The sequence below is a fragment of the Lonchura striata genome, chromosome Z (assembly GCF_046129695.1).
Source record: "Lonchura striata isolate bLonStr1 chromosome Z, bLonStr1.mat, whole genome shotgun sequence".
In the NCBI taxonomy this organism is placed as follows: Eukaryota; Metazoa; Chordata; class Aves; order Passeriformes; family Estrildidae; genus Lonchura; species Lonchura striata.
The window spans coordinates 41,515,515-41,538,954 of record NC_134642.1 but is presented as its reverse complement, the minus strand read 5'-3'; the positions used below and the strand labels follow the sequence as shown (position 1 = coordinate 41,538,954).

The 23,440-nt window shown below is 51.6% G+C and overlaps 5 protein-coding genes across 30 annotated transcripts in view; 4 read left to right on the top strand and 1 right to left on the bottom strand.

Annotated features, from left to right (window-relative positions):
• UBAP2 (ubiquitin associated protein 2) overlaps positions 1–23,440 on the bottom strand; it is a 252,161-nt gene that overhangs the window by 64,229 nt on the left and 164,492 nt on the right. The window lies entirely within an intron of this gene.
• LOC144248285 (interferon-like) lies at positions 1,995–3,109 on the top strand. Its single transcript, XM_077790328.1, has one exon. It carries the CDS (start codon positions 2,197–2,199, stop codon positions 2,926–2,928), a length of 732 nt encoding a protein of 243 aa, XP_077646454.1. The 5' UTR covers positions 1,995–2,196; the 3' UTR covers positions 2,929–3,109.
• LOC144248219 (interferon-like) lies at positions 10,369–11,550 on the top strand. Its single transcript, XM_077790161.1, has 2 exons — positions 10,369–10,495; positions 10,609–11,550. Exons 1-2 carry the CDS (start codon positions 10,369–10,371, stop codon positions 11,367–11,369), a joined length of 888 nt encoding a protein of 295 aa, XP_077646287.1. The 3' UTR covers positions 11,370–11,550.
• Positions 13,835–16,972, top strand: LOC144248218 (uncharacterized). Its single transcript, XM_077790160.1, has 3 exons — positions 13,835–14,003; positions 14,107–14,205; positions 15,893–16,972. The coding sequence occupies exons 1-3, from the start codon at positions 13,835–13,837 to the stop codon at positions 16,789–16,791; spliced, it is 1,167 nt and encodes a 388-aa protein (XP_077646286.1). The 3' UTR covers positions 16,792–16,972.
• On the top strand, positions 19,245–22,046 carry LOC144248217 (interferon-like). The gene is made up of 3 exons (XM_077790159.1): positions 19,245–19,413; positions 19,517–19,615; positions 21,365–22,046. Exons 1-3 carry the CDS (start codon positions 19,245–19,247, stop codon positions 22,039–22,041), a joined length of 945 nt encoding a protein of 314 aa, XP_077646285.1. The 3' UTR covers positions 22,042–22,046.

The window sequence follows — 23,440 nt, the reverse complement described above, 5'->3', positions numbered from 1 at the left end:
TTTTTCTACTTATTCACTTATTTATGCCGCTGAAAATAAAGACCTACGACAAAACACTTGCCATTGCCTCTCATCTCTCTAGCACAGCAACCAGTCTCTGGGCCAGCCAAAGCCATCCTCACTCCACACCTACCCCAAGCCTTCCTCCAAACCGCCTCTGCCCACTCTTCTCAATGGCACCTGACCAAGCAAGATGCTGTAGCAAACTCTTGGAAAAACACTGCCAGCGGTTGGCCACCACCACAGAGTCCCAAAAAGAAAAACACGCAAAGGCTGGGGAGCACCGCTGCACCTCATCTGCTTTATCCACAACGTGCTCCATCCATCCAATCCATGCCTCTCTGACTCACAGACAAGGATGCAGGACACGGCCCAGCACTTTGCTCAAGCCCAGGCACACAAGCTCACTTGCTCTGCCCCTATCCACCACTGCTCTGTAGCCTTAGCCATAGAACATCACAAAAAATCACCAGGAATGGCGACTACGCAATTGGAATGCCATGCTCCCCATTACCGACCACCTCTTGGTTTTCCCTAGGCCTTAGCCGAGTCTGGTGACCAAGCACAACAGCCTCATCTTCTTGCCTGACACTGCGCTCAGCCGGACTGCTCTGTAGTTCCCACACTCTTCTGCTTTTCCCCTTATACAAAGGGAGGCTTATACCTCCCTTCTACCACTTACTGGGAACTTCAACTGACGGACACCAGATTTCAAAAACCAGGCACTGTGGCCCAGCAGCTCCATCTCACAGTTCCCTCAGGGCTCACGCATCAGTCTCTTCAGGTCCCATGGACTTGTGCACATTCAGGTTGCCACGACGGTCTCAAACTCGACCCTCTCCTACACTGGCCTGGGGATCTACAGGGATTTTCCGCGAGGGCTCCCAGCATTTGCCTTGTGTGCCTTCGGCAGCCTGCCTGGAGATCACTGACGCACAAGGTGACAAACAACCGCTCACCTCCAAATTCTCTGTTCCCCAAAGGCCTAAAACTTTCAAATCCCACGATCTGCTCCAAGCAACAATCCCACCATTTCTCCACCAGGCCAGAGGGATCATCCCCTTGCAAGTCTCTGCACACCCCAAACACCTCTTCACCTTGCCGCAGATTTTGTGCATTTTTGGAAAGGCATCTGAAACTACTGGCAAACCTACAATACTCCAGCCAAAGAAGCCAAGCTCCCTCAGCCTTTCTCACAGGTCACGGCCTCTGGACCCCCGTGCATTTTCAGAGCCATCACCTTCCAAGGACACCACACCTCTCATAGACTAAAGAGCCCTGAACAGGACGCGCTGTTCCGAGCAAGGGCTCCAGCAGTCCCAAAGCGCAACCCCATTTCTTTCATGGGGGAATGTCCTCCTTTGACCTCTGGCCACCTCAGCCACTGAGGCATGGATCTCAAAAGCAGACCGATGCTCCGGGGCCACAGCCATGGCACCAAGCGCGACAGTAACAGCAAAAGCTTTCCCTTTCCGCGACTTCTTCACTCAGCCTTTCTTGCCTGCCTTGTGGCTCGCTCCTCCCAAACACAGCAGGTGCAGTGCCTCCTTGCAAGGACACACTCAGGCCTCCAAGACCCACATGCACAGACAGCCCCTTGAACCCTGCCAGTGCCTCTGGGCGTTAACCGCAGGAGGGGAAACGCCGGCCCTCACCCACTGACATCACCGCACATCCCTTGCAACCACAAAAGGAAAACAGTGGCTAAGATGAAATTAAAGGCAAGCCTCAAAGTGAAAGGAAAAGTGACCACAACCAAAACCAGGGCTTTGCAAGTGGAAACGATGCTTGGGCACAAACAGAGACTCAGCTCAACAGCACAGACCTTGCAGCTGGCTCGGCAAGTGAAAGGATCGCCCAACACCCTCCCCAACGCACCTGACCCCACAGCGCCTCTGGCCCAGAGCTTTCACAACCCCTTCCAGCCATGACTGACACTCGGCCCCAGCACACCGCTGCCACCACAATCCCCAACCACGGCCACCCCAACAAAACACTGCCCAAGACCACCACAGCCACCAGCACAGACTGGAAAGCACGGCCGGAAACTCCCGGCAATCAGAAAGCGATGAAGGGAAAGCTGCCGCCGTACAAAGCCGGCAGCGCCCCAGCCACAGCCACCAGCAGCAGCAGCACCACCGAGCCTCACCGGGCTCCTCCTGCCCAGCACCACCCGACAGCACCCGCAGACCCAGCATGGCTGTGCCCACAGCCACACAGCCACGGCTGCCGCACGCCGCACCGCCGCTCCTGCTCCTCCTCGCCGCTCTGGCCACCAGCCTCGCCTGCCAACGCCTCTGGACACACGACGACACCTTCCCCGGCGACGCACTCCGCCTCCTCCAGGACATGCCTCCCAGCCACACACAGCCCTGCCGCCTCCAAGAGCCGCCCTTCTTCCCCGACACCCTCCTCCACCCCAACCTCGGCCCGCACCAAGCCGCCGCCACCGCCCTGCGCATCCTCCAGCGCCTCTTCCACACCCTCAGCTCCAACAGCACCCGCCAGCACTGGCCCAGCCACGCTCGCAACCTCCTCCTCAACAAACTGCAGCACCACATCCACCACCTCAATCAATGCCTCCCCGACGACCCCCTGCTCTTCAAAGGACCAAGCGACCCGCGGCTCACCATCAACAAGTACTTCGGGAAAATCCACGCCTTTCTCCAGGCACACAGCCACAGCGCCTGCGCCTGGGACCACGTCCGCCTCGAAGCTCGTGTCTGCTTACAACACGTGGACAAACTCATACGGCGCATGAAGCACCAAGCTGCTCTGGACCCCACTAAACCCACAGAGAACAAACACCCATCGCCAGCCAGCACCAGTAGCCATGGATTGAGTGGTGACAGCAGGAGCCCAGGCTGGGATCACTTGGTACCAGTCACACGTCTTCCAACCGATGAGCTGATGGGGAAAGGCCTATGAGCGTGCTGGCACTGGGGCCAGTATGTGGCACAGCCCACACCCAAACCACAGGCACTGGAGAGGAAGGAAGAGGAAATTTCTGTGCTACACATTCATGGACACCTACGAGACACTGGGGATACAGAAGGTATTGTTACCTGTGGAATTACCGCGTTCATCCGGACTGCAACCTCACCTGATGAACGGCAAGGGGATCATGGACACTGGGGAACTACTGTGGGAATGCCAATCACTATTTATCACAGAACTCTGTTTGCTTACTTATTTAACTCATTAATTAACTTAGTCGATTATTTATTTCTTTGGCTGGCCATTTATTTATTTATTTATTTATTTATTTATTTATTCTTTTGTTAGAAATAAAGACTTTTTGTAAAAACAAAACAGAATGAAAAAGCTAAGCTGTGCTCACTGTGCTCCACGCTTAGACCTGACATGCAAAGACATGGTCCCCTCAGGCTGTGAGGGGATGAGTCTCTGTCCTGCAGCCCATCTTGCCAATGCATCCTGCCTGGATCAAAGGCTATGGATAGCACGCTCCCAGGGAATGGTGGTCCTGCAGCCCCCAGGCACCTCTTACAGCTGCCAGACCACTGGGGCACCCATTTGCCCCAAATGGCATGATGCCTGCCCTGCATACCTCCTTCTCTTCCACCACCTCGCTCTGCCTTCCAGACCCTCCAATAATGCAAAGCCTTGAAAGCCACCTCCAAACCATCATCCCACCAAAGATAACCATTCTGCAATGCCACAGCACTGCCTTAGAAGAAACAGGGTGGCATAGACAAGGTGCACCTCAAAGAAGCAAGGAGGGGACCCATAAAGGACTGCAGAGATTTGGACAATTCACCCCAACACATCATTAGCAAGCAAAGAGATCCATCATCCAAACACCCCCAACTCGATATGGTCCAAACCAACCAGCACAGCATTCCTCGTGAAGGGAACTGCCCACACATCACCAGCACCGGCTGCTCCTTCGCCCTCCAACTATCAATCCAGAAGCACCTCCCCAGGTCAGCAGCTCCAGCCTTCTCCTGCATGCCACAAAGAGATTGTTTTCCTGGGCTCAAACAACCTCCAGCACTGCGTCGCTTCAAGGATACTGCTCCGTACAAACGCAACTGATTGCTTCCCATTTAGCTGAGTGAAAAAACAACAGGACCAAATCGAGATTCATAGAATCACTAAGGTTGGAAAAGACCTCCAAGATCATCAAGCCCAGCCTTTGACCAAATACCATTAAGCCATATAATGAAGCGCCACATTTACTCCATTTTTGAACACTTTCAGCGGTGGTGACTCCACCACTTCCCCAGGGAGCCTGCTCCGATGCTTGACCACTCCTTCAGTGAAGAAATTTTCCCTAATATCCAACTTGAACCTCCACTGGGACATCTTGAGGCCATTTTTTTTTCCTATTGCTAGCTGCTGGGAGAAAAAAACAATTCCCATATGGTTATAACTTTCTTCTAGATCATCGTACAGAGTGATCCGGTTCTCCCGAACCTCCTTTTCCCCACACTAAACTCACCCAGTTCCCTCAGCTGCTCCCCATATGACTCGCTCTACAGACCCTTCCCCAGCTCCATTTCCTTCTCTGGACATGATCCAGCACCTCAGTGTCCTTCCTGCTGTGAGGAAACAAAGCTGAACACAAGATTCCAGCTGTGGCCTCACCAGTGCCCCCAGCACAGGGCGATGGCCACTGCCCGGCTCCTGCTGGCCACTGCCCGGCTCGTGCTGGCCACACCATTGCTGACACAAGCCCGGTGCCATTGGCCTTCTTGGCCACCTGGGCACACTCCAGCTCGTGTCCAGCTCTTGAAAACCTGCACCCCCAGGTCCTCTCCCATCCAGCAGTTTGCCAGACACGCTGTCCCAGCCTGGAGCTGCAGGCGGTTCCTGTGACCCAAGGGCAGGACCCAGCACTTGGCCTTGTTGAACCTCACACAACTGGCCCTGGCCCGTGGATCCAGAAGACAGTGCAGATCCTTCCGCAGAGCTTTCCTGCCCTCCAGCAGAACAGCACTCACGCCCAGCTTGGTGTTGTCCTCAAACTGACTAAAGGAGCTCTTGGATTCCCTCAAGAGCTCAGATCATCAACAAAGGTAAAAAACAGTACAATATAGAGCCCTCAGTACAGAGTCCTGGGGGACACCACTAGGGACCAGCTGCCTGCTGCAAGGAATTCCATTCACCAGCACTCTCTGGGCCAGGCCAGCAGCCAGTTTTTAACTCAAGAACAGAGCGTCAAAGCCACAAGCAGCTGGTGTCTCCAGGAGAGTTCTGTGGGACACAGTGTTAAAGACTTTATTCCAAAGTGCAGGAAGTCAACGTTTCTGGACTTTCCCTCGTCCACTAAGAGGGGCACTGTGTTACAGAAGGAGATTGGGTCGGGCGGTTACGCCTTTGACAAACCCATGCTGGCTGGGCATGATCCCCTGGATCTCCTGGAGGTGCCATGTGATGGGCACTCAAGATGATCTCCATGAGCTTCCCCAAGCACCAAGGTCAGGCTGACAGGCCCGTAGCTCCCTGGATTCCACTTCTGACCCTTCCTGAAGATAAGCGTAACACTGGCCACACTCCGGGTTCCTGGGGCCTCCTTTGTCAGCCAGGACTGATTGTAAATTACGGGCAGCGGCTTGGTGAGCTTTTCCACCAGCTCTCTTATATATTCAGGTACACAGCAGGACCCCTCAAGACGAAACTTCCACACTGTACCACTGTCCCCCTAATGCTCCTATCCAGAAGTATCCTGCAATGTCAGGAATGAGGACCTCGTTGGTTCTGTCTTTTCTGAGGCAGCTGAAGGACCTAAATCACTCTCAGACAAAAACAGGAGCGGTGGTAATGACACAAGCTGGAATACAGGGAATTCAAACACAAAAGAAGAAATGCATTTGTGTAATTTTTTGTATTCTGGTGATACAACACCAGAATAGGGATTGGAGAGGTTGAGAGATACCCATTCCTGGGCACATAGCTGAAAGCATCACTGGGCAAGGCCATGAGCAGGCTCTTCTGATACCACCTCCTCTCAGCGTCACACTGCACTTGGGATATCCAGGGCAAAACAGACAATGAAAATTAACTTTAAAAAACCCTTTATTGTTCAAAAGCAACAGCTTAGAGGAGACTTCTTCAACTCCATCACAATGAAAATCAAACTGCAAAAGGGAAGCAAGACACTGCAGAAGCTGCATCAACATTCAGTGCCTAGGTGCTCAGACCCAGAGCCACCTCTTCAGCTCTCTGACTTAACGAGCTCCTGAGGTTCCTGAGAAATAAACCATCAGTTTATTTAATACAACTCTATCAAAGGCTTAAAAGAGAGAATTTATTCATATAAACACAAAGAAAACAAGCATAGTGTAGGTAAAAAAAACAGAAAAATCTAATGGGAACTACAAAAAGACTTGGGAAGTGTCCCAGGCAGAATGGAAGCTTCCGACAACATTTATCAGGGAAGGCTTCCCACTGAGGTTCACAAAATGCCTCCTTGCTTGCTAAACTCCTTCTTAGAGAAGTCTGGAGGCAGCTTAATACAATCCTAGGCCCACAGTAGGTAAATGGTTCATCTCAAAAGAATTATATATGTGTAATTGACCTTTTATACAAATTTGTCCTGCAAGATGAGAGAAATATTTGTTTACACGTCTATCGAGGAAATATATGGGAAATATGGGAAAAACAAATAATTAAAATTAATCATGACAATACTCAAATAATTTTGATCAGAATTATCTATGATCCATTACAGACAGTGGTAACTACTTGTACAGTGCTCCACTACCCCAATCCTTTGAAAGCCAAATTAATAACAAACTACAGAAAAAGGTAATTAATCCAATTACTTTTGTTTTACCTCAAGCAATAACCTAGAGGTGTGTCCCCACTCAAGGGACGAATCTCCAGGCACACTAATAGAAGGCTTGTGCTGAATACCCCGGCAGTAAAGGTCTGCAACTAGAATTTACGGGAAAAAATGATTGACCCAAATGCATTAAAAGCTGCAACAGCTCAATCAGCTCAGCAACTTAACAGAAATTTACGAGTTACTTACTAGATACTTACAAGTACCACTACTTCCTTTTTCAACACTAGGAACCAAGCTGACACATACTGACAAGCGTGCAAAAATCAGTAAGGAAACACTACTTGAAAAATCTTCAAAATATTAAACTTTAGAAGAGTTCAGCGAGATTTGACTTCAGCACTCTCCAAAACGAAAAAGTCTGTTCAACATCAGACATAGCTTTAGAAAAAAGGGAGAAGCCCAAGATACGATACTACAATTGATGCAGTCTCCTGTAAAGGGCAATAAAAGAAATTCAGCGGAACATATGATGAACGAGAGACGACCCCAGAGAGAAAGGAAAACCACAAGAAACACACAACATCATCGCAAATACATGATGTGGCACTAACGTAGGGTTCCACTACACCACAACCAACAGGCAAGAGGCAACCTCTAAAGGCAAAAAGAGAATTAACAACACCATCGCCAGCACCAGTCAACCCAACAAAACACTGCCCAAGACCACCACAGCCACCAGCACAGACTGGAAAGCACGGCCGGAAACTCCCGGCAATCAGAAAGCGATGAAGGGAAAGCTGCCGCCGTACAAAGCCGGCAGCGCCCCAGCCACAGCCACCAGCAGCACCACCGAGCCTCACCGGGCTCCTCCTGCCCAGCACCACCCGACAGCACCCGCAGACCCAGCGTGGCTGTGCCCACAGCCACACAGCCACACAGCCACGGCTGCCGCACGCCGCACCTACTCCTCCTCCTCGCCTGCCAACGCCTCTGGACACACGACGACACCTTCCCCGGCGACGCACTCCGCCTCCTCCAGGACATGCCTCCCAGCCACACACAGCCCTGCCGCCTCCAAGAGCCGCCCTTCTTCCCCGACACCCTCCTCCACCCCAACCTCGGCCCGCACCAAGCCGCCGCCACCGCCCTGCGCATCCTCCAGCGCCTCTTCCACACCCTCAGCTCCAACAGCACCCGCCAGCACTGGCCCAGCCACGCTCGCAACCTCCTCCTCAACAAACTGCAGCACCACATCCACCACCTGGAGCAACGCCTCCCCGACAACGCCCTGCTCTCCAAAGGACCACGCAGCCCGCGGCTCGCCATCAACAAGTACTTCAGGGACACCCACCCCTCCCTCCACACCCACAGCCACAGCGCCTGGGACCACCTCCGCCTCGAAGCTCGTGCCTCTTTACGGCACCTCCACAACCTCACACGTGCCAGGCGCCGCTAGCGCAGACACCCACACTCCAACCCACACCTACCACCCAAACCCACCTCCAACCCCACGCCTCCTCTCACCTGGGACCAGAGACAGGGCTGCAACAACCGCACGCCACCCGCAGCCCCCAACCACTCTCTCTCCCATTGATTCAGCCTCTCCCAGTGATACGGGCAAAGGACTTTCTCCACTTATTTCTAGACTGATTTATTTATTTGTTTCTTTATTTATTGATACATGTATTTATTTTTCTACTTATTCACTTATTTATGCCGCTGAAAATAAAGACCTACAACAAAACACTTGCCATTGCCTCTCATCTCTCTAGCACAGCAACCAGTCTCTGGGCCAGCCAAAGCCATCCTCACTCCACACCTACCCCAAGCCTTCCTCCAAACCGCCTCTGCCCACTCTTCTCAATGGCACCTGACCAAGCAAGATGCTGTAGCAAACTCTTGGAAAAACACTGCCAGCGGTTGGCCACCACCACAGAGTCCCAAAAAGAAAAACACGCAAAGGCTGGGGAGCACCGCTGCACCTCATCTGCTTTATCCACAACGTGCTCCATCCATCCAATCCATGCCTCTCTGACTCACAGACAAGGATGCAGGACACGGCCCAGCACTTTGCTCAAGCCCAGGCACACAAGCTCACTTGCTCTGCCCCTATCCACCACTGCTCTGTAGCCGTAGCCATAGAACATCACAAAAAATCACCAGGAATGGCGACTACGCAATTGGAATGCCATGCTCCCCATTACCGACCACCTCTTGGTTTTCCCTAGGCCTTAGCTGAGTCTGGTGACCAAGCACAACAGCCTCATCTTCTTGCCTGACACTGCGCTCAGCCGGACTGCTCTGTAGTTCCCACACTCTTCTGCTTTTCCCCTTATACAAAGGGAGGCTTATACCTCCCTTCTACCACTTACTGGGAACTTCAACTGACGGACACCAGATTTCAAAAACCAGGCACTGTGGCCCAGCAGCTCCATCTGACAGTTCCCTCACGGCTCACGCATCAGCCTCTTCAGGTTCCATGGACTTGTGCACATTCAGGTTGCCACGACGGTCTCAAACTCGACCCTCTCCTACACTGGCCTGGGGATCTACAGGGATTTTCCGCGAGGGCTCCCAGCATTTGCCTTGTGTGCCTTCGGCAGCCTGCCTGGAGATCACTGACGCACAAGGTGACAAACAACCGCTCACCTCCAAATTCTCTGTCCCCCAAAGGCCTAAAACTTTCAAATCCCACGATCTGCTCCAAGCAACAATCCCACCATTTCTCCACCAGGCCAGAGGGATCATCCCCTTGCAAGTCTCTGCACACCCCAAACATCTCTTCACCTTGCCACAGATTTTGTGCATTTTTGGAAAGGCATCTGAAACTACTGGCAAACCTACAATACTCCAGCCAAAGAAGACAAACTCCCTCAGCCTTTCTCACAGGTCACGGCCTCTGGACCCCCGTGCATTTTCAGAGCCATCACCTTCCAAGGACACCACACCTCTCATAGACTAAAGAGCCCTGAACAGGACGCGCTGCTCCGAGCAAGGGCTCCAGCAGTCCCAAAGCGCAACCCCATTTCTTTCATGGGGGAATGTCCTCCTTTGACCTCTGGCCACCTCAGCCACTGAGGCATGGATCTCAAAAGCAGACCGATGCTCCGGGGCCACAGCCATGGCACCAAGCGCGACAGCAACAGCAAAAGCTTTCCCCTTCCGCGACTTCTTCACTCAGCCTTTCTTGCCTGCCTTGTGGCTCGCTCCTCCCAAACACAGCAGGTGCAGTGCCTCCTTGCAAGGACACACTCAGGCCTCCAAGACCCACATGCACAGACAGCCCCTTGAACCCTGCCAGTGCCTCTGGGCGTTAACCGCAGGAGGGGAAACGCCGGCCCTCACCCACTGACATCACCGCACATCCCTTGCAACCACAAAAGGAAAACAGTGGCTAAGATGAAATTAAAGGCAAGCCTCAAAGTGAAAGGAAAAGTGACCACAACCAAAACCAGGGCTTTGCAAGTGGAAACGATGCTTGGGCACAAACAGAGACTCAGCTCAACAGCACAGACCTTGCAGCTGGCTCGGCAAGTGAAAGGATCGCCCAACACCCTCTCCAACGCACCTGACCCCCCAGCGCCTCTGGCCCAGAGCTTTCACAACCCCTTCCAGCCATGACTGACACTCTGCCCCAGCACACCGCTGCCACCACAATCCTCAACCACGGCCACCCCAACAAAACACTGCCCAAGACCACCACAGCCACCAGCACAGACTGGAAAGCACGGCTGGAAACTCCCGGCAATCAGAAAGCGATGAAGGGAAAGCTGCCGCCGTACAAAGCCGGCAGCGCCCCAGCCACAGCCACCAGCAGCAGCAGCACCACCGAGCCTCACCGGGCTCCTCCTGCCCAGCACCACCCGACAGCACCCGCAGACCCAGCGTGGCTGTGCCCACAGCCACACAGCCACGGCTGCCGCACGCCGCACCGCCGCTCCTGCTCCTCCTCGCCGCTCTGGCCACCAGCCTCGCCTGCCAACGCCTCTGGACACACGACGACACCTTCCCCGGCGACGCACTCCGCCTCCTCCAGGACATGCCTCCCAGCCACACACAGCCCTGCCGCCTCCAAGAGCCGCCCTTCTTCCCCGACACCCTCCTCCACCCCAACCTCGGCCCGCACCAAGCCGCCGCCACCGCCCTGCGCATCCTCCAGCGCCTCTTCCACACCCTCAGCTCCAACAGCACCCGCCAGCACTGGCCCAGCCACGCTCGCAACCTCCTCCTCAACAAACTGGATCACCACATCCACCACCTCAATCAATGCCTCCCCAACGACCCCCTGCTCTTCATAGGACAAAGCGACCCGCGGCTCACCATCAACAAGTACTTCGGGAAAATCCACGCCTTTCTCCAGGCACACAGCCACAGCGCCTGCGCCTGGGACCACGTCCGCCTCGAAGCTCGTGTCTGCTTACAACACGTGGACAAACTCATACGGCGCATGAAGCACCAAGCTGCTCTGGACCCCACTAAACCCACAGAGAACAAACACCCATCGCCAGCCAGCACCAGTAGCCATGGATTGAGTGGTGACAGCAGGAGCCCAGGCTGGGATCACTTGGTACCAGTCACACGTCTTCCAACCGATGAGCTGATGGGGAAAGGCCTATGAGCGTGCTGGCACTGGGGCCAGTATGTGGCACAGCCCACACCCAAACCACAGGCACTGGAGAGGAAGGAAGAGGAAATTTCTGTGCTACACATTCATGGACACCTACGAGACACTGGGGATACAGAAGGTATTGTTACCTGTGGAATTACCGCGTTCATCCGGACTGCAACCTCACCTGATGAACGGCAAGGGGATCATGGACACTGGGGAACTACTGTGGGAATGCCAATCACTATTTATCACAGAACTCTGTTTGCTTACTTATTTAATTCATTAATTAACTTAGTCAATTATTTATTTCTTTGGCTGGCCATTTATTTATTTATTTATTTATTTATTTATTTATTTATTCTTTTGTTAGAAATAAAGACTTTTTGTAAAAACAAAAAAGAATGAAAAAGCTAAGCTGTGCTCACTGTGCTCCACGCTTAGACCTGACATGCAAAGACATGGTCCCCTCAGGCTGTGAGGGGATGAGTCTCTGTCCTGCAGCCCATCTTGCCAATGCATCCTGCCTGGATCAAAGGCTATGGATAGCACGCTCCCAGGGAATGGTGGTCCTGCAGCCCCCAGGCACCTCTTACAGCTGCCAGACCACTGGGGCACCCATTTGCCCCAAATGGCATGATGCCTGCCCTGCATACCTCCTTCTCTTCCACCACCTCGCTCTGCCTTCCAGACCCTCCAATAATGCAAAGCCTTGAAAGCCACCTCCAAACCATCATCCCACCAAAGATAACCATTCTGCAATGCCACAGCACTGCCTTAGAAGAAACAGGGTGGCACAGACAAGGTGCACCTCAAAGAAGCAAGGAGGGGACCCATAAAGGACTGCAGAGATTTGGACAATTCACCCCAACACATCATTAGCAAGCAAAGAGATCCATCATCCAAACACCCCCAACTCGATATGGTCCAAACCAACCAGCACAGCATTCCTCGTGAAGGGAACTGCCCACACATCACCAGCACCGGCTGCTCCTTCGCCCTCCAACTATCAATCCAGAAGCACCTCCCCAGGTCAGCAGCTCCAGCCTTCTCCTGCATGCCACAAAGAGATTGTTTTCCTGGGCTCAAACAACCTCCAGCACTGCGTCGCTTCAAGGATACTGCTCCGTGCAAACGCAACTGATTGCTTCCCATTTAGCTGAGTGAAAAAACAACAGGACCAAATCGAGATTCATAGAATCACTAAGGTTGGAAAAGACCTCCAAGATCATCAAGCCCAGCCTTTGACCAAATACCATTAAGCCATATAATGAAGCGCCACATTTACTCCATTTTTGAACACTTTCAGCGGTGGTGACTCCACCACTTCCCCAGGGAGCCTGCTCCGATGCTTGACCACTCCTTCAGTGAAGAAATTTTCCCTAATATCCAACTTGAACCTCCACTGGGACATCTTGAGGCCATTTTTTTTTCCTATTGCTAGCTGCTGGGAGAAAAAAACAATTCCCATATGGTTATAACTTTCTTCTAGATCATCGTACAGAGTGATCCGGTTCTCCCAAACCTCCTTTTCCCCACACTAAACTCACCCAGTTCCCTCAGCTGCTCCCCATATGACTCGCTCTACAGACCCTTCCCCAGCTCCATTTCCTTCTCTGGACATGATCCAGCACCTCAGTGTCCTTCCTGCTGTGAGGAAACAAAGCTGAACACAAGATTCCAGCTGTGGCCTCACCAGTGCCCCCAGCACAGGGGGATGGCCACTGCCCGGCTCGTGCTGGCCACACCATTGCTGACACAAGCCCGGTGCCATTGGCCTTCTTGGCCACCTGGGCACACTCCAGCTCGTGTCCAGCTCTTGAAAACCTGCACCCCCAGGTCCTCTCCCATCCAGCAGTTTGCCAGACACGCTGTCCCAGCCTGGAGCTGCAGGCGGTTCCTGTGACCCAAGGGCAGGACCCAGCACTTGGCCTTGTTGAACCTCACACAACTGGCCCTGGCCCGTGGATCCAGAAGACAGTGCAGATCCTTCCGCAGGGCCTTCCTGCCCTCCAGCAGATCAGCACTCACGCCCAGCTTGGTGTTGTCCTCAAACTGACTAAAGGAGCTCTTGGATTCCCTCAAGAGCTCAGATCATCAACAAAGGTAAAAAACAGTACAGTACAGAGCCCTCAGTACAGAGTCCTGGGGGACACCACTAGGGACCAGCTGCCTGCTGCAAGGAATTCCATTCACCAGCACTCTCTGGGCCAGGCCAGCAGCCAGTTTTTAACTCAAGAACAGAGCGTCAAAGCCACAAGCAGCTGGTGTCTCCAGGAGACTTCTGTGGGACACAGTGTTAAAGACTTTATTCCAAAGTGCAGGAAGTCAACGTTTCTGGACTTTCCCTCGTCCACTAAGAGGGGCACTGTGTTACAGAAGGAGATTGGGTCGGGCGGTTACGCCTTTGACAAACCCATGCTGGCTGGGCATGATCCCCTGGATCTCCTGGAGGTGCCATGTGATGGGCACTCAAGATGATCTCCATGAGCTTCCCCAAGCACCCAGGTCAGGCTGACAGGCCCGTAGCTCCCTGGATTCCACTTCTGACCCTTCCTGAAGATAAGCGTAACACTGGCCACACTCCGGGTTCCTGGGGCCTCCTTTGTCAGCCAGGACTGATTGTAAATTACGGGCAGTGGCTTGGTGAGCTTTTCCACCAGCTCTCTTATATATTCAGGTACACAGCAGGACCCCTCAAGATGAAACTTCCACACTGTACCACTGTCCCCCTAATGCTCCTATCCAGAAGTATCCTGCAATGTCAGGAATGAGGACCTCGTTGGTTCTGTCTTTTCTGAGGCAGCTGAAGGAACTAAATCACTCTCAGACAAAAACAGGAGCGGTGGTAATGACACAAGCTGGAATACAGGAAATTCAAACACAAAAGAAGAAATGCATTTGTGTAATTTTTTGTATTCTGGTGATACAACACCAGAATAGGGAGAGGTTGAGAGATACCCATTCCTGGGCACATAGCTGAAAGCATCACTGGACAAGGCCATGAGCAGGCTCTTCTGATACCACCTCCTCTCAGCGTCACACTGCACTTGGGATATCCAGGGCAAAACAGACAATGAAAATTAACTTTAAAAAACCCTTTATTGTTCAAAAGCAACAGCTTAGAGGAGACTTCTTCAACTCCATCACAATGAAAATCAAACTGCAAAAGGGAAGCAAGACACTGCAGAAGCTGCATCAACATTCAGTGCCTAGGTGCTCAGACCCAGAGCCACCTCTTCAGCTCTCTGACTTAACGAGCTCCTGAGGTTCCTGAGAAATAAACCATCAGTTTATTTAATACAACTCTATCAAAGGCTTAAAAGAGAGAATTTATTCATATAAACACAAAGAAAACAAGCATAGTGTAGGTAAAAAAACCAGAAAAATCTAATGGGAACTACAAAAAGACTTGGGAAGTGTCCCAGGCAGAATGGAAGCTTCCGACAACATTTATCAGGGAAGGCTTCCCACTGAGGTTCACAAAATGCCTCCTTGCTTGCTAAACTCCTTCTTAGAGAAGTCTGGAGGCAGCTTAATACAATCCTAGGCCCACAGTAGGTAAATGGTTCATCTCAAAAGAATTATATATGTGTAATTGACCTTTTATACAAATTTGTCCTGCAAGATGAGAGAAATATTTGTTTACACGTCTATCGAGGAAATATATGGGAAATATGGGAAAAACAAATAATTCAAATTAATCATGACAATACTCAAATAATTTTGATCAGAATTATCTATGATCCATTACAGACAGTGGTAACTACTTGTACAGTGCTCCACTACCCCAATCCTTTGAAAGCCAGATTAATAACAAACTACAGAAAAAGGTAATTAATCCAATTACTTTTGTTTTACCTCAAGCAATAACCTAGAGGTGTGTCCCCACTCAAGGGACGAATCTCCAGGCACACTAATAGAAGGCTTGTGCTGAATACCCCGGCAGTAAAGGTCTGCAACTAGAATTTACGGGAAAAAATGATTGACCCAAATGCATTAAAAGCTGCAACAGCTCAATCAGCTCAGCAACTTAACAGAAATTTACGAGTTACTTACTAGATACTTACAAGTACCACTACTTCCTTTTTCAACACTAGGAACCAAGCTGACACATACTGACAAGCGTGCAAAAATCAGTAAGGAAACACTACTTGAAAAATCTTCAAAGTATTAAACTTTAGAAGAGTTCAGCGAGATTTGACTTCAGCACTCTCCAAAACGAAAAAGTCTGTTCAACATCAGACATAGCTTTAGAAAAAAGGGAGAAGCCCAAGATACGATACTACAATTGATGCAGTGTCCTGTAAAGGGCAATAAAAGAAATTCAGCGGAACATATGATGAACGAGAGACGACCCCAGAGAGAAAGGAAAACCACAAGAAACACACAACATCATTGCAAATACATGATGTGGCACTAACGTAGGGTTCCACTACACCACAACCAACAGGCAAGAGGCAACCTCTAAAGGCAAAAAGAGAATTAACAACACCATCGCCAGCCACAGTCAACCCAACAAAACACTGCCCAAGACCACCACAGCCACCAGCACAGACTGGAAAGCACGGCCGGAAACTCCCAGCAATCAGAAAGCGATGAAGGGAAAGCTGCCGCCGTACAAAGCCGGCAGCGCCCCAGCCACAGCCACCAGCAGCACCACCGAGCCTCACCGGGCTCCTCCTGCCCAGCACCACCCGACAGCACCCGCAGACCCAGCGTGGCTGTGCCCACAGCCACACAGCCACACAGCCACGGCTGCCGCACGCCGCACCTACTCCTCCTCCTCGCCTGCCAACGCCTCTGGACACACGACGACACCTTCCCCGGCGATGCACTCCGCCTCCTCCAGGACATGCCTCCCAGCCACACACAGCCCTGCCGCCTCCAAGAGCCGCCCTTCTTCCCCGACACCCTCCTCCACCCCAACCTCGGCCCGCACCAAGCCGCCGCCACCGCCCTGCGCATCCTCCAGCGCCTCTTCCACACCCTCAGCTCCAACAGCACCTGCCAGCACTGGCCCAGCCACGCTCGCAACCTCCTCCTCAACAAACTGCAGCACCACATCCACCACCTCAATCAATGCCTCCCCAACGACCCCCTGCTCTTCAAAGGACCAAGCGACCCGCGGCTCACCATCAACAAGTACTTCGGGAAAATCCACGCCTTTCTCCAGGCACACAGCCACAGCGCCTGCGCCTGGGACCACGTCCGCCTCGAAGCTCGTGTCTGCTTACAACACGTGGACAAACTCATACGGCGCATGAAGCACCAAGCTGCTCTGGACCCCACTAAACCCACAGAGAACAAACACCCATCGCCAGCCAGCACCAGTAGCCATGGATTGAGTGGTGACAGCAGGAGCCCAGGCTGGGATCACTTGGTACCAGTCACACGTCTTCCAACCGATGAGCTGATGGGGAAAGGCCTATGAGCGTGCTGGCACTGGGGCCAGTATGTGGCACAGCCCACACCCAAACCACAGGCACTGGAGAGGAAGGAAGAGGAAATTTCTGTGCTACACATTCATGGACACCTACGAGACACTGGGGATACAGAAGGTATTGTTACCTGTGGAATTACCGCGTTCATCCGGACTGCAACCTCACCTGATGAACGGCAAGGGGATCATGGACACTGGGGAACTACTGTGGGAATGCCAATCACTATTTATCACAGAACTCTGTTTGCTTACTTATTTAACTCATTAATTAACTTAGTCGATTATTTATTTCTTTGGCTGGCCATTTATTTATTTATTTATTTATTTATTCTTTTGTTAGAAATAAAGACTTTTTGTAAAAACCAAAAAGAATGAAAAAGCTAAGCTGTGCTCACTGTGCTCCACGCTTAGACCTGACATGCAAAGACATGGTCCCCTCAGGCTGTGAGGGGATGAGTCTCTGTCCTGCAGCCCATCTTGCCAATGCATCCTGCCTGGATCAAAGGCTATGGATAGCACGCTCCCAGGGAATGGTGGTCCTGCAGCCCCCAGGCACCTCTTACAGCTGCCAGACCACTGGGGCACCCATTTGCCCCAAATGGCATGATGCCTGCCCTGCATACCTCCTTCTCTTCCACCACCTCGCTCTGCCTTCCAGACCCTCCAATAATGCAAAGCCTTGAAAGCCACCTCCAAACCATCATCCCACCAAAGATAACCATTCTGCAATGCCACAGCACTGCCTTAGAAGAAACAGGGTGGCACAGACAAGGTGCACCTCAAAGAAGCAAGGAGGGGACCCATAAAGGACTGCAGAGATTTGGACAATTCACCCCAACACATCATTAGCAAGCAAAGAGATCCATCATCCAAACACCCCCAACTCGATATGGTCCAAACCAACCAGCACAGCATTCCTCGTGAAGGGAACTGCCCACACATCACCAGCACTGGCTGCTCCTTCGCCCTCCAACTATCAATCCAGAAGCACCTCCCCAGGTCAGCAGCTCCAGCCTTCTCCTGCATGCCACAAAGAGATTGTTTTCCTGGGCTCAAACAACCTCCAGCACTGCGTCGCTTCAAGGATACTGCTCCGTGCAAACGCAACTGATTGCTTCCCATTTAGCTGAGTGAAAAAACAACAGGACCAAATCGAGATTCATAGAATCACTAAGGTTGGAAAAGACCTCCAAGATCATCAAGCCCAGCCTTTGACCAAATACCATTAAGCCATATAATGAAGCGCCACATTTACTCCATTTTTGAACACTTTCAGCGGTGGTGACTCCACCACTTCCCCAGGGAGCCTGCTCCGATGCTTGACCACTCCTTCAGTGAAGAAATTTTCCCTAATATCCAACTTGAACCTCCACTGGGACATCTTGAGGCCATTTTTTTTTCCTATTGCTAGCTGCTGGGAGAAAAAAACAATTCCCATATGGTTATAACTTTCTTCTAGATCATCGTACAGAGTGATCCGGTTCTCCCAAACCTCCTTTTCCCCACACTAAACTCACCCAGTTCCCTCAGCTGCTCCCCATATGACTCGCTCTACAGACCCTTCCCCAGCTCCATTTCCTTCTCTGGACATGATCCAGCACCTCAGTGTCCTTCCTGCTGTGAGGAAACAAAGCTGAACACAAGATTCCAGCTGTGGCCTCACCAGTGCCCCCAGCACAGGGGGATGGCCACTGCCCGGCTCCTGCTGGCCACACCATTGCTGACACAAGCCCGGTGCCATTGGCCTTCTTGGCCACCTGGGCACACTCCAGCTTGTGTCCAGCTCTTGAAAACCTGCACCCCCAGGTCCTCTCCCATCCAGCAGTTTGCCAGACACGCTGTCCCAGCCTGGAGCTGCAGGCGGTTCCTGTGACCCAAGGGCAGGACCCAGCACTTGGCCTTGTTGAACCTCACACAACTGGCCCTGGCCCGTGGATCCAGAAGACAGTGCAGATCCTTCCGCAGAGCCTTCCTGCCCTCCAGCAGATCAGCACTCACGCCCAGCTTGGTGTTGTCCTCAAACTGACTAAAGGAGCTCTTGGATTCCCTCAAGAGCTCAGATCATCAACAAAGGTAAAAAACAGTACAGTACAGAGCCCTCAGTACAGAGTCCTGGGGGACACCACTAGGGACCAGCTGCCTGCTGCAAGGAATTCCATTCACCAGCACTCTCTGGGCCAGGCCAGCAGCCAGTTTTTAACTCAAGAACAGAGCGTCAAAGCCACAAGCAGCTGGTGTCTCCAGGAGACTTCTGTGGGACACAGTGTTAAAGACTTTATTCCAAAGTGCAGGAAGTCAACGTTTCTGGACTTTCCCTCGTCCACTAAGAGGGGCACTGTGTTACAGAAGGAGATTGGGTCGGGCGGTTACGCCTTTGACAAACCCATGCTGGCTGGGCATGATCCCCTGGATCTCCTGGAGGTGCCATGTGATGGGCACTCAAGATGATCTCCATGAGCTTCCCCAAGCACCCAGGTCAGGCTGACAGGCCCGTAGCTCCCTGGATTCCACTTCTGACCCTTCCTGAAGATAAGCGTAACACTGGCCACACTCCGGGTTCCTGGGGCCTCCTTTGTCAGCCAGGACTGATTGTAAATTACGGGCAGTGGCTTGGTGAGCTTTTCCACCAGCTCTCTTATATATTCAGGTACACAGCAGGACCCCTCAAGATGAAACTTCCACACTGTACCACTGTCCCCCTAATGCTCCTATCCAGAAGTATCCTGCAATGTCAGGAATGAGGACCTCGTTGGTTCTGTCTTTTCTGAGGCAGCTGAAGGAACTAAATCACTCTCAGACAAAAACAGGAGCGGTGGTAATGACACAAGCTGGAATACAGGAAATTCAAACACAAAAGAAGAAATGCATTTGTGTAATTTTTTGTATTCTGGTGATACAACACCAGAATAGGGATTGGAGAGGTTGAGAGATACCCATTCCTGGGCACATAGCTGAAAGCATCACTGGACAAGGCCATGAGCAGGCTCTTCTGATACCACCTCCTCTCAGCGTCACACTGCACTTGGGATATCCAGGGCAAAACAGACAATGAAAATTAACTTTAAAAAACCCTTTATTGTTCAAAAGCAACAGCTTAGAGGAGACTTCTTCAACTCCATCACAATGAAAATCAAACTGCAAAAGGGAAGCAAGACACTGCAGAAGCTGCATCAACATTCAGTGCCTAGGTGCTCAGACCCAGAGCCACCTCTTCAGCTCTCTGACTTAACGAGCTCCTGAGGTTCCTGAGAAATAAACCATCAGTTTATTTAATACAACTCTATCAAAGGCTTAAAAGAGAGAATTTATTCATATAAACACAAAGAAAACAAGCATAGTGTAGGTAAAAAAACCAGAAAAATCTAATGGGAACTACAAAAAGACTTGGGAAGTGTCCCAGGCAGAATGGAAGCTTCCGACAACATTTATCAGGGAAGGCTTCCCACTGAGGTTCACAAAATGCCTCCTTGCTTGCTAAACTCCTTCTTAGAGAAGTCTGGAGGCAGCTTAATACAATCCTAGGCCCACAGTAGGTAAATGGTTCATCTCAAAAGAATTATATATGTGTAATTGACCTTTTATACAAATTTGTCCTGCAAGATGAGAGAAATATTTGTTTACACGTCTATCGAGGAAATATATGGGAAATATGGGAAAAACAAATAATTAAAATTAATCATGACAATACTCAAATAATTTTGATCAGAATTATCTATGATCCATTACAGACAGTGGTAACTACTTGTACAGTGCTCCACTACCCCAATCCTTTGAAAGCCAGATTAATAACAAACTACAGAAAAAGGTAATTAATCCAATTACTTTTGTTTTACCTCAAGCAATAACCTAGAGGTGTGTCCCCACTCAAGGGACGAATCTCCAGGCACACTAATAGAAGGCTTGTGCTGAATACCCCGGCAGTAAAGGTCTGCAACTAGAATTTACGGGAAAAAATGATTGACCCAAATGCATTAAAAGCTGCAACAGCTCAATCAGCTCAGCAACTTAACAGAAATTTACGAGTTACTTACTAGATACTTACAAGTACCACTACTTCCTTTTTCAACACTAGGAACCAAGCTGACACATACTGACAAGCGTGCAAAAATCAGTAAGGAAACACTACTTGAAAAATCTTCAAAATATTAAACTTTAGAAGAGTTCAGCGAGATTTGACTTCAGCACTCTCCAAAACGAAAAAGTCTGTTCAACATCAGACATAGCTTTAGAAAAAAGGGAGAAGCCCAAGATACGATACTACAATTGATGCAGTGTCCTGTAAAGGGCAATAAAAGAAATTCAGCGGAACATATGATGAACGAGAGACGACCCCAGAGAGAAAGGAAAACCACAAGAAACACACAACATCATTGCAAATACATGATGTGGCACTAACGTAGGGTTCCACTACACCACAACCAACAGGCAAGAGGCAACCTCTAAAGGCAAAAAGAGAATTAACAACACCATCGCCAGCCACAGTCAACCCAAGAAAACACTGCCCAAGACCACCACAGCCACCAGCACAGACTGGAAAGCACGGCCGGAAACTCCCGGCAATCAGAAAGCGATGAAGGGAAAGCTGCCGCCGTACAAAGCCGGCAGCGCCCCAGCCACAGCCACCAGCAGCACCACCGAGCCTCACCGGGCTCCTCCTGCCCAGCACCACCCGACAGCACCCGCAGACCCAGCGTGGCTGTGCCCACAGCCACACAGCCACACAGCCACGGCTGCCGCACGCCGCACCTACTCCTCCTCCTCGCCTGCCAACGCCTCTGGACACACGACGACACCTTCCCCGGCGACGCACTCCGCCTCCTCCAGGACATGCCTCCCAGCCACACACAGCCCTGCCGCCTCCAAGAGCCGCCCTTCTTCCCCGACACCCTCCTCCACCCCAACCTCGGCCCGCACCAAGCCGCCGCCACCGCCCTGCGCATCCTCCAGCGCCTCTTCCACACCCTCAGCTCCAACAGCACCCGCCAGCACTGGCCCAGCCACGCTCGCAACCTCCTCCTCAACAAACTGCAGCACCACATCCACCACCTGGAGCAACGCCTCCCCGACAACGCCCTGCTCTCCAAAGGACCACGCAGCCCGCGGCTCGCCATCAACAAGTACTTCAGGGACACCCACCCCTCCCTCCACACCCACAGCCACAGCGCCTGGGACCACCTCCGCCTCGAAGCTCGTGCCTCTTTACGGCACCTCCACAACCTCACACGTGCCAGGCGCCGCTAGCGCAGACACCCACACTCCAACCCACACCTACCACCCAAACCCACCTCCAACCCCACGCCTCCTCTCACCTGGGACCAGAGACAGGGCTGCAACAACCGCACGCCACCCGCAGCCCCCAACCACTCTCTCTCCCATTGATTCAGCCTCTCCCAGTGATACGGGCAAAGGACTTTCTCCACTTATTTCTAGACTGATTTATTTATTTGTTTCTTTATTTATTGATACATGTATTTATTTTTCTACTTATTCACTTATTTATGCCGCTGAAAATAAAGACCTACAACAAAACACTTGCCATTGCCTCTCATCTCTCTAGCACAGCAACCAGTCTCTGGGCCAGCCAAAGCCATCCTCACTCCACACCTACCCCAAGCCTTCCTCCAAACCGCCTCTGCCCACTCTTCTCAATGGCACCTGACCAAGCAAGATGCTGTAGCAAACTCTTGGAAAAACACTGCCAGCGGTTGGCCACCACCACAGAGTCCCAAAAAGAAAAACACGCAAAGGCTGGGGAGCACCGCTGCACCTCATCTGCTTTATCCACAACGTGCTCCATCCATCCAATCCATGCCTCTCTGACTCACAGACAAGGATGCAGGACACGGCCCAGCACTTTGCTCAAGCCCAGGCACACAAGCTCACTTGCTCTGCCCCTATCCACCACTGCTCTGTAGCCGTAGCCATAGAACATCACAAAAAATCACCAGGAATGGTGACTACGCAATTGGAATGCCATGCTCCCCATTACCGACCACCTCTTGGTTTTCCCTAGGCCTTAGCTGAGTCTGGTGACCAAGCACAACAGCCTCATCTTCTTGCCTGACACTGCGCTCAGCCGGACTGCTCTGTAGTTCCCACACTCTTCTGCTTTTCCCCTTATACAAAGGGAGGCTTATACCTCCCTTCTACCACTTACTGGGAACTTCAACTGACGGACACCAGATTTCAAAAACCAGGCACTGTGGCCCAGCAGCTCCATCTGACAGTTCCCTCACGGCTCACGCATCAGCCTCTTCAGGTTCCATGGACTTGTGCACATTCAGGTTGCCACGACGGTCTCAAACTCGACCCTCTCCTACACTGGCCTGGGGATCTACAGGGATTTTCCGCGAGGACTCCCAGCATTTGCCTTGTGTGCCTTCGGCAGCCTGCCTGGAGATCACTGACGCACAAGGTGACAAACAACCGCTCACCTCCAAATTCTCTGTCCCCCAAAGGCCTAAAACTTTCAAATCCCACGATCTGCTCCAAGCAACAATCCCACCATTTCTCCACCAGGCCAGAGGGATCATCCCCTTGCAAGTCTCTGCACACCCCAAACATCTCTTCACCTTGCCACAGATTTTGTGCATTTTTGGAAAGGCATCTGAAACTACTGGCAAACCTACAATACTCCAGC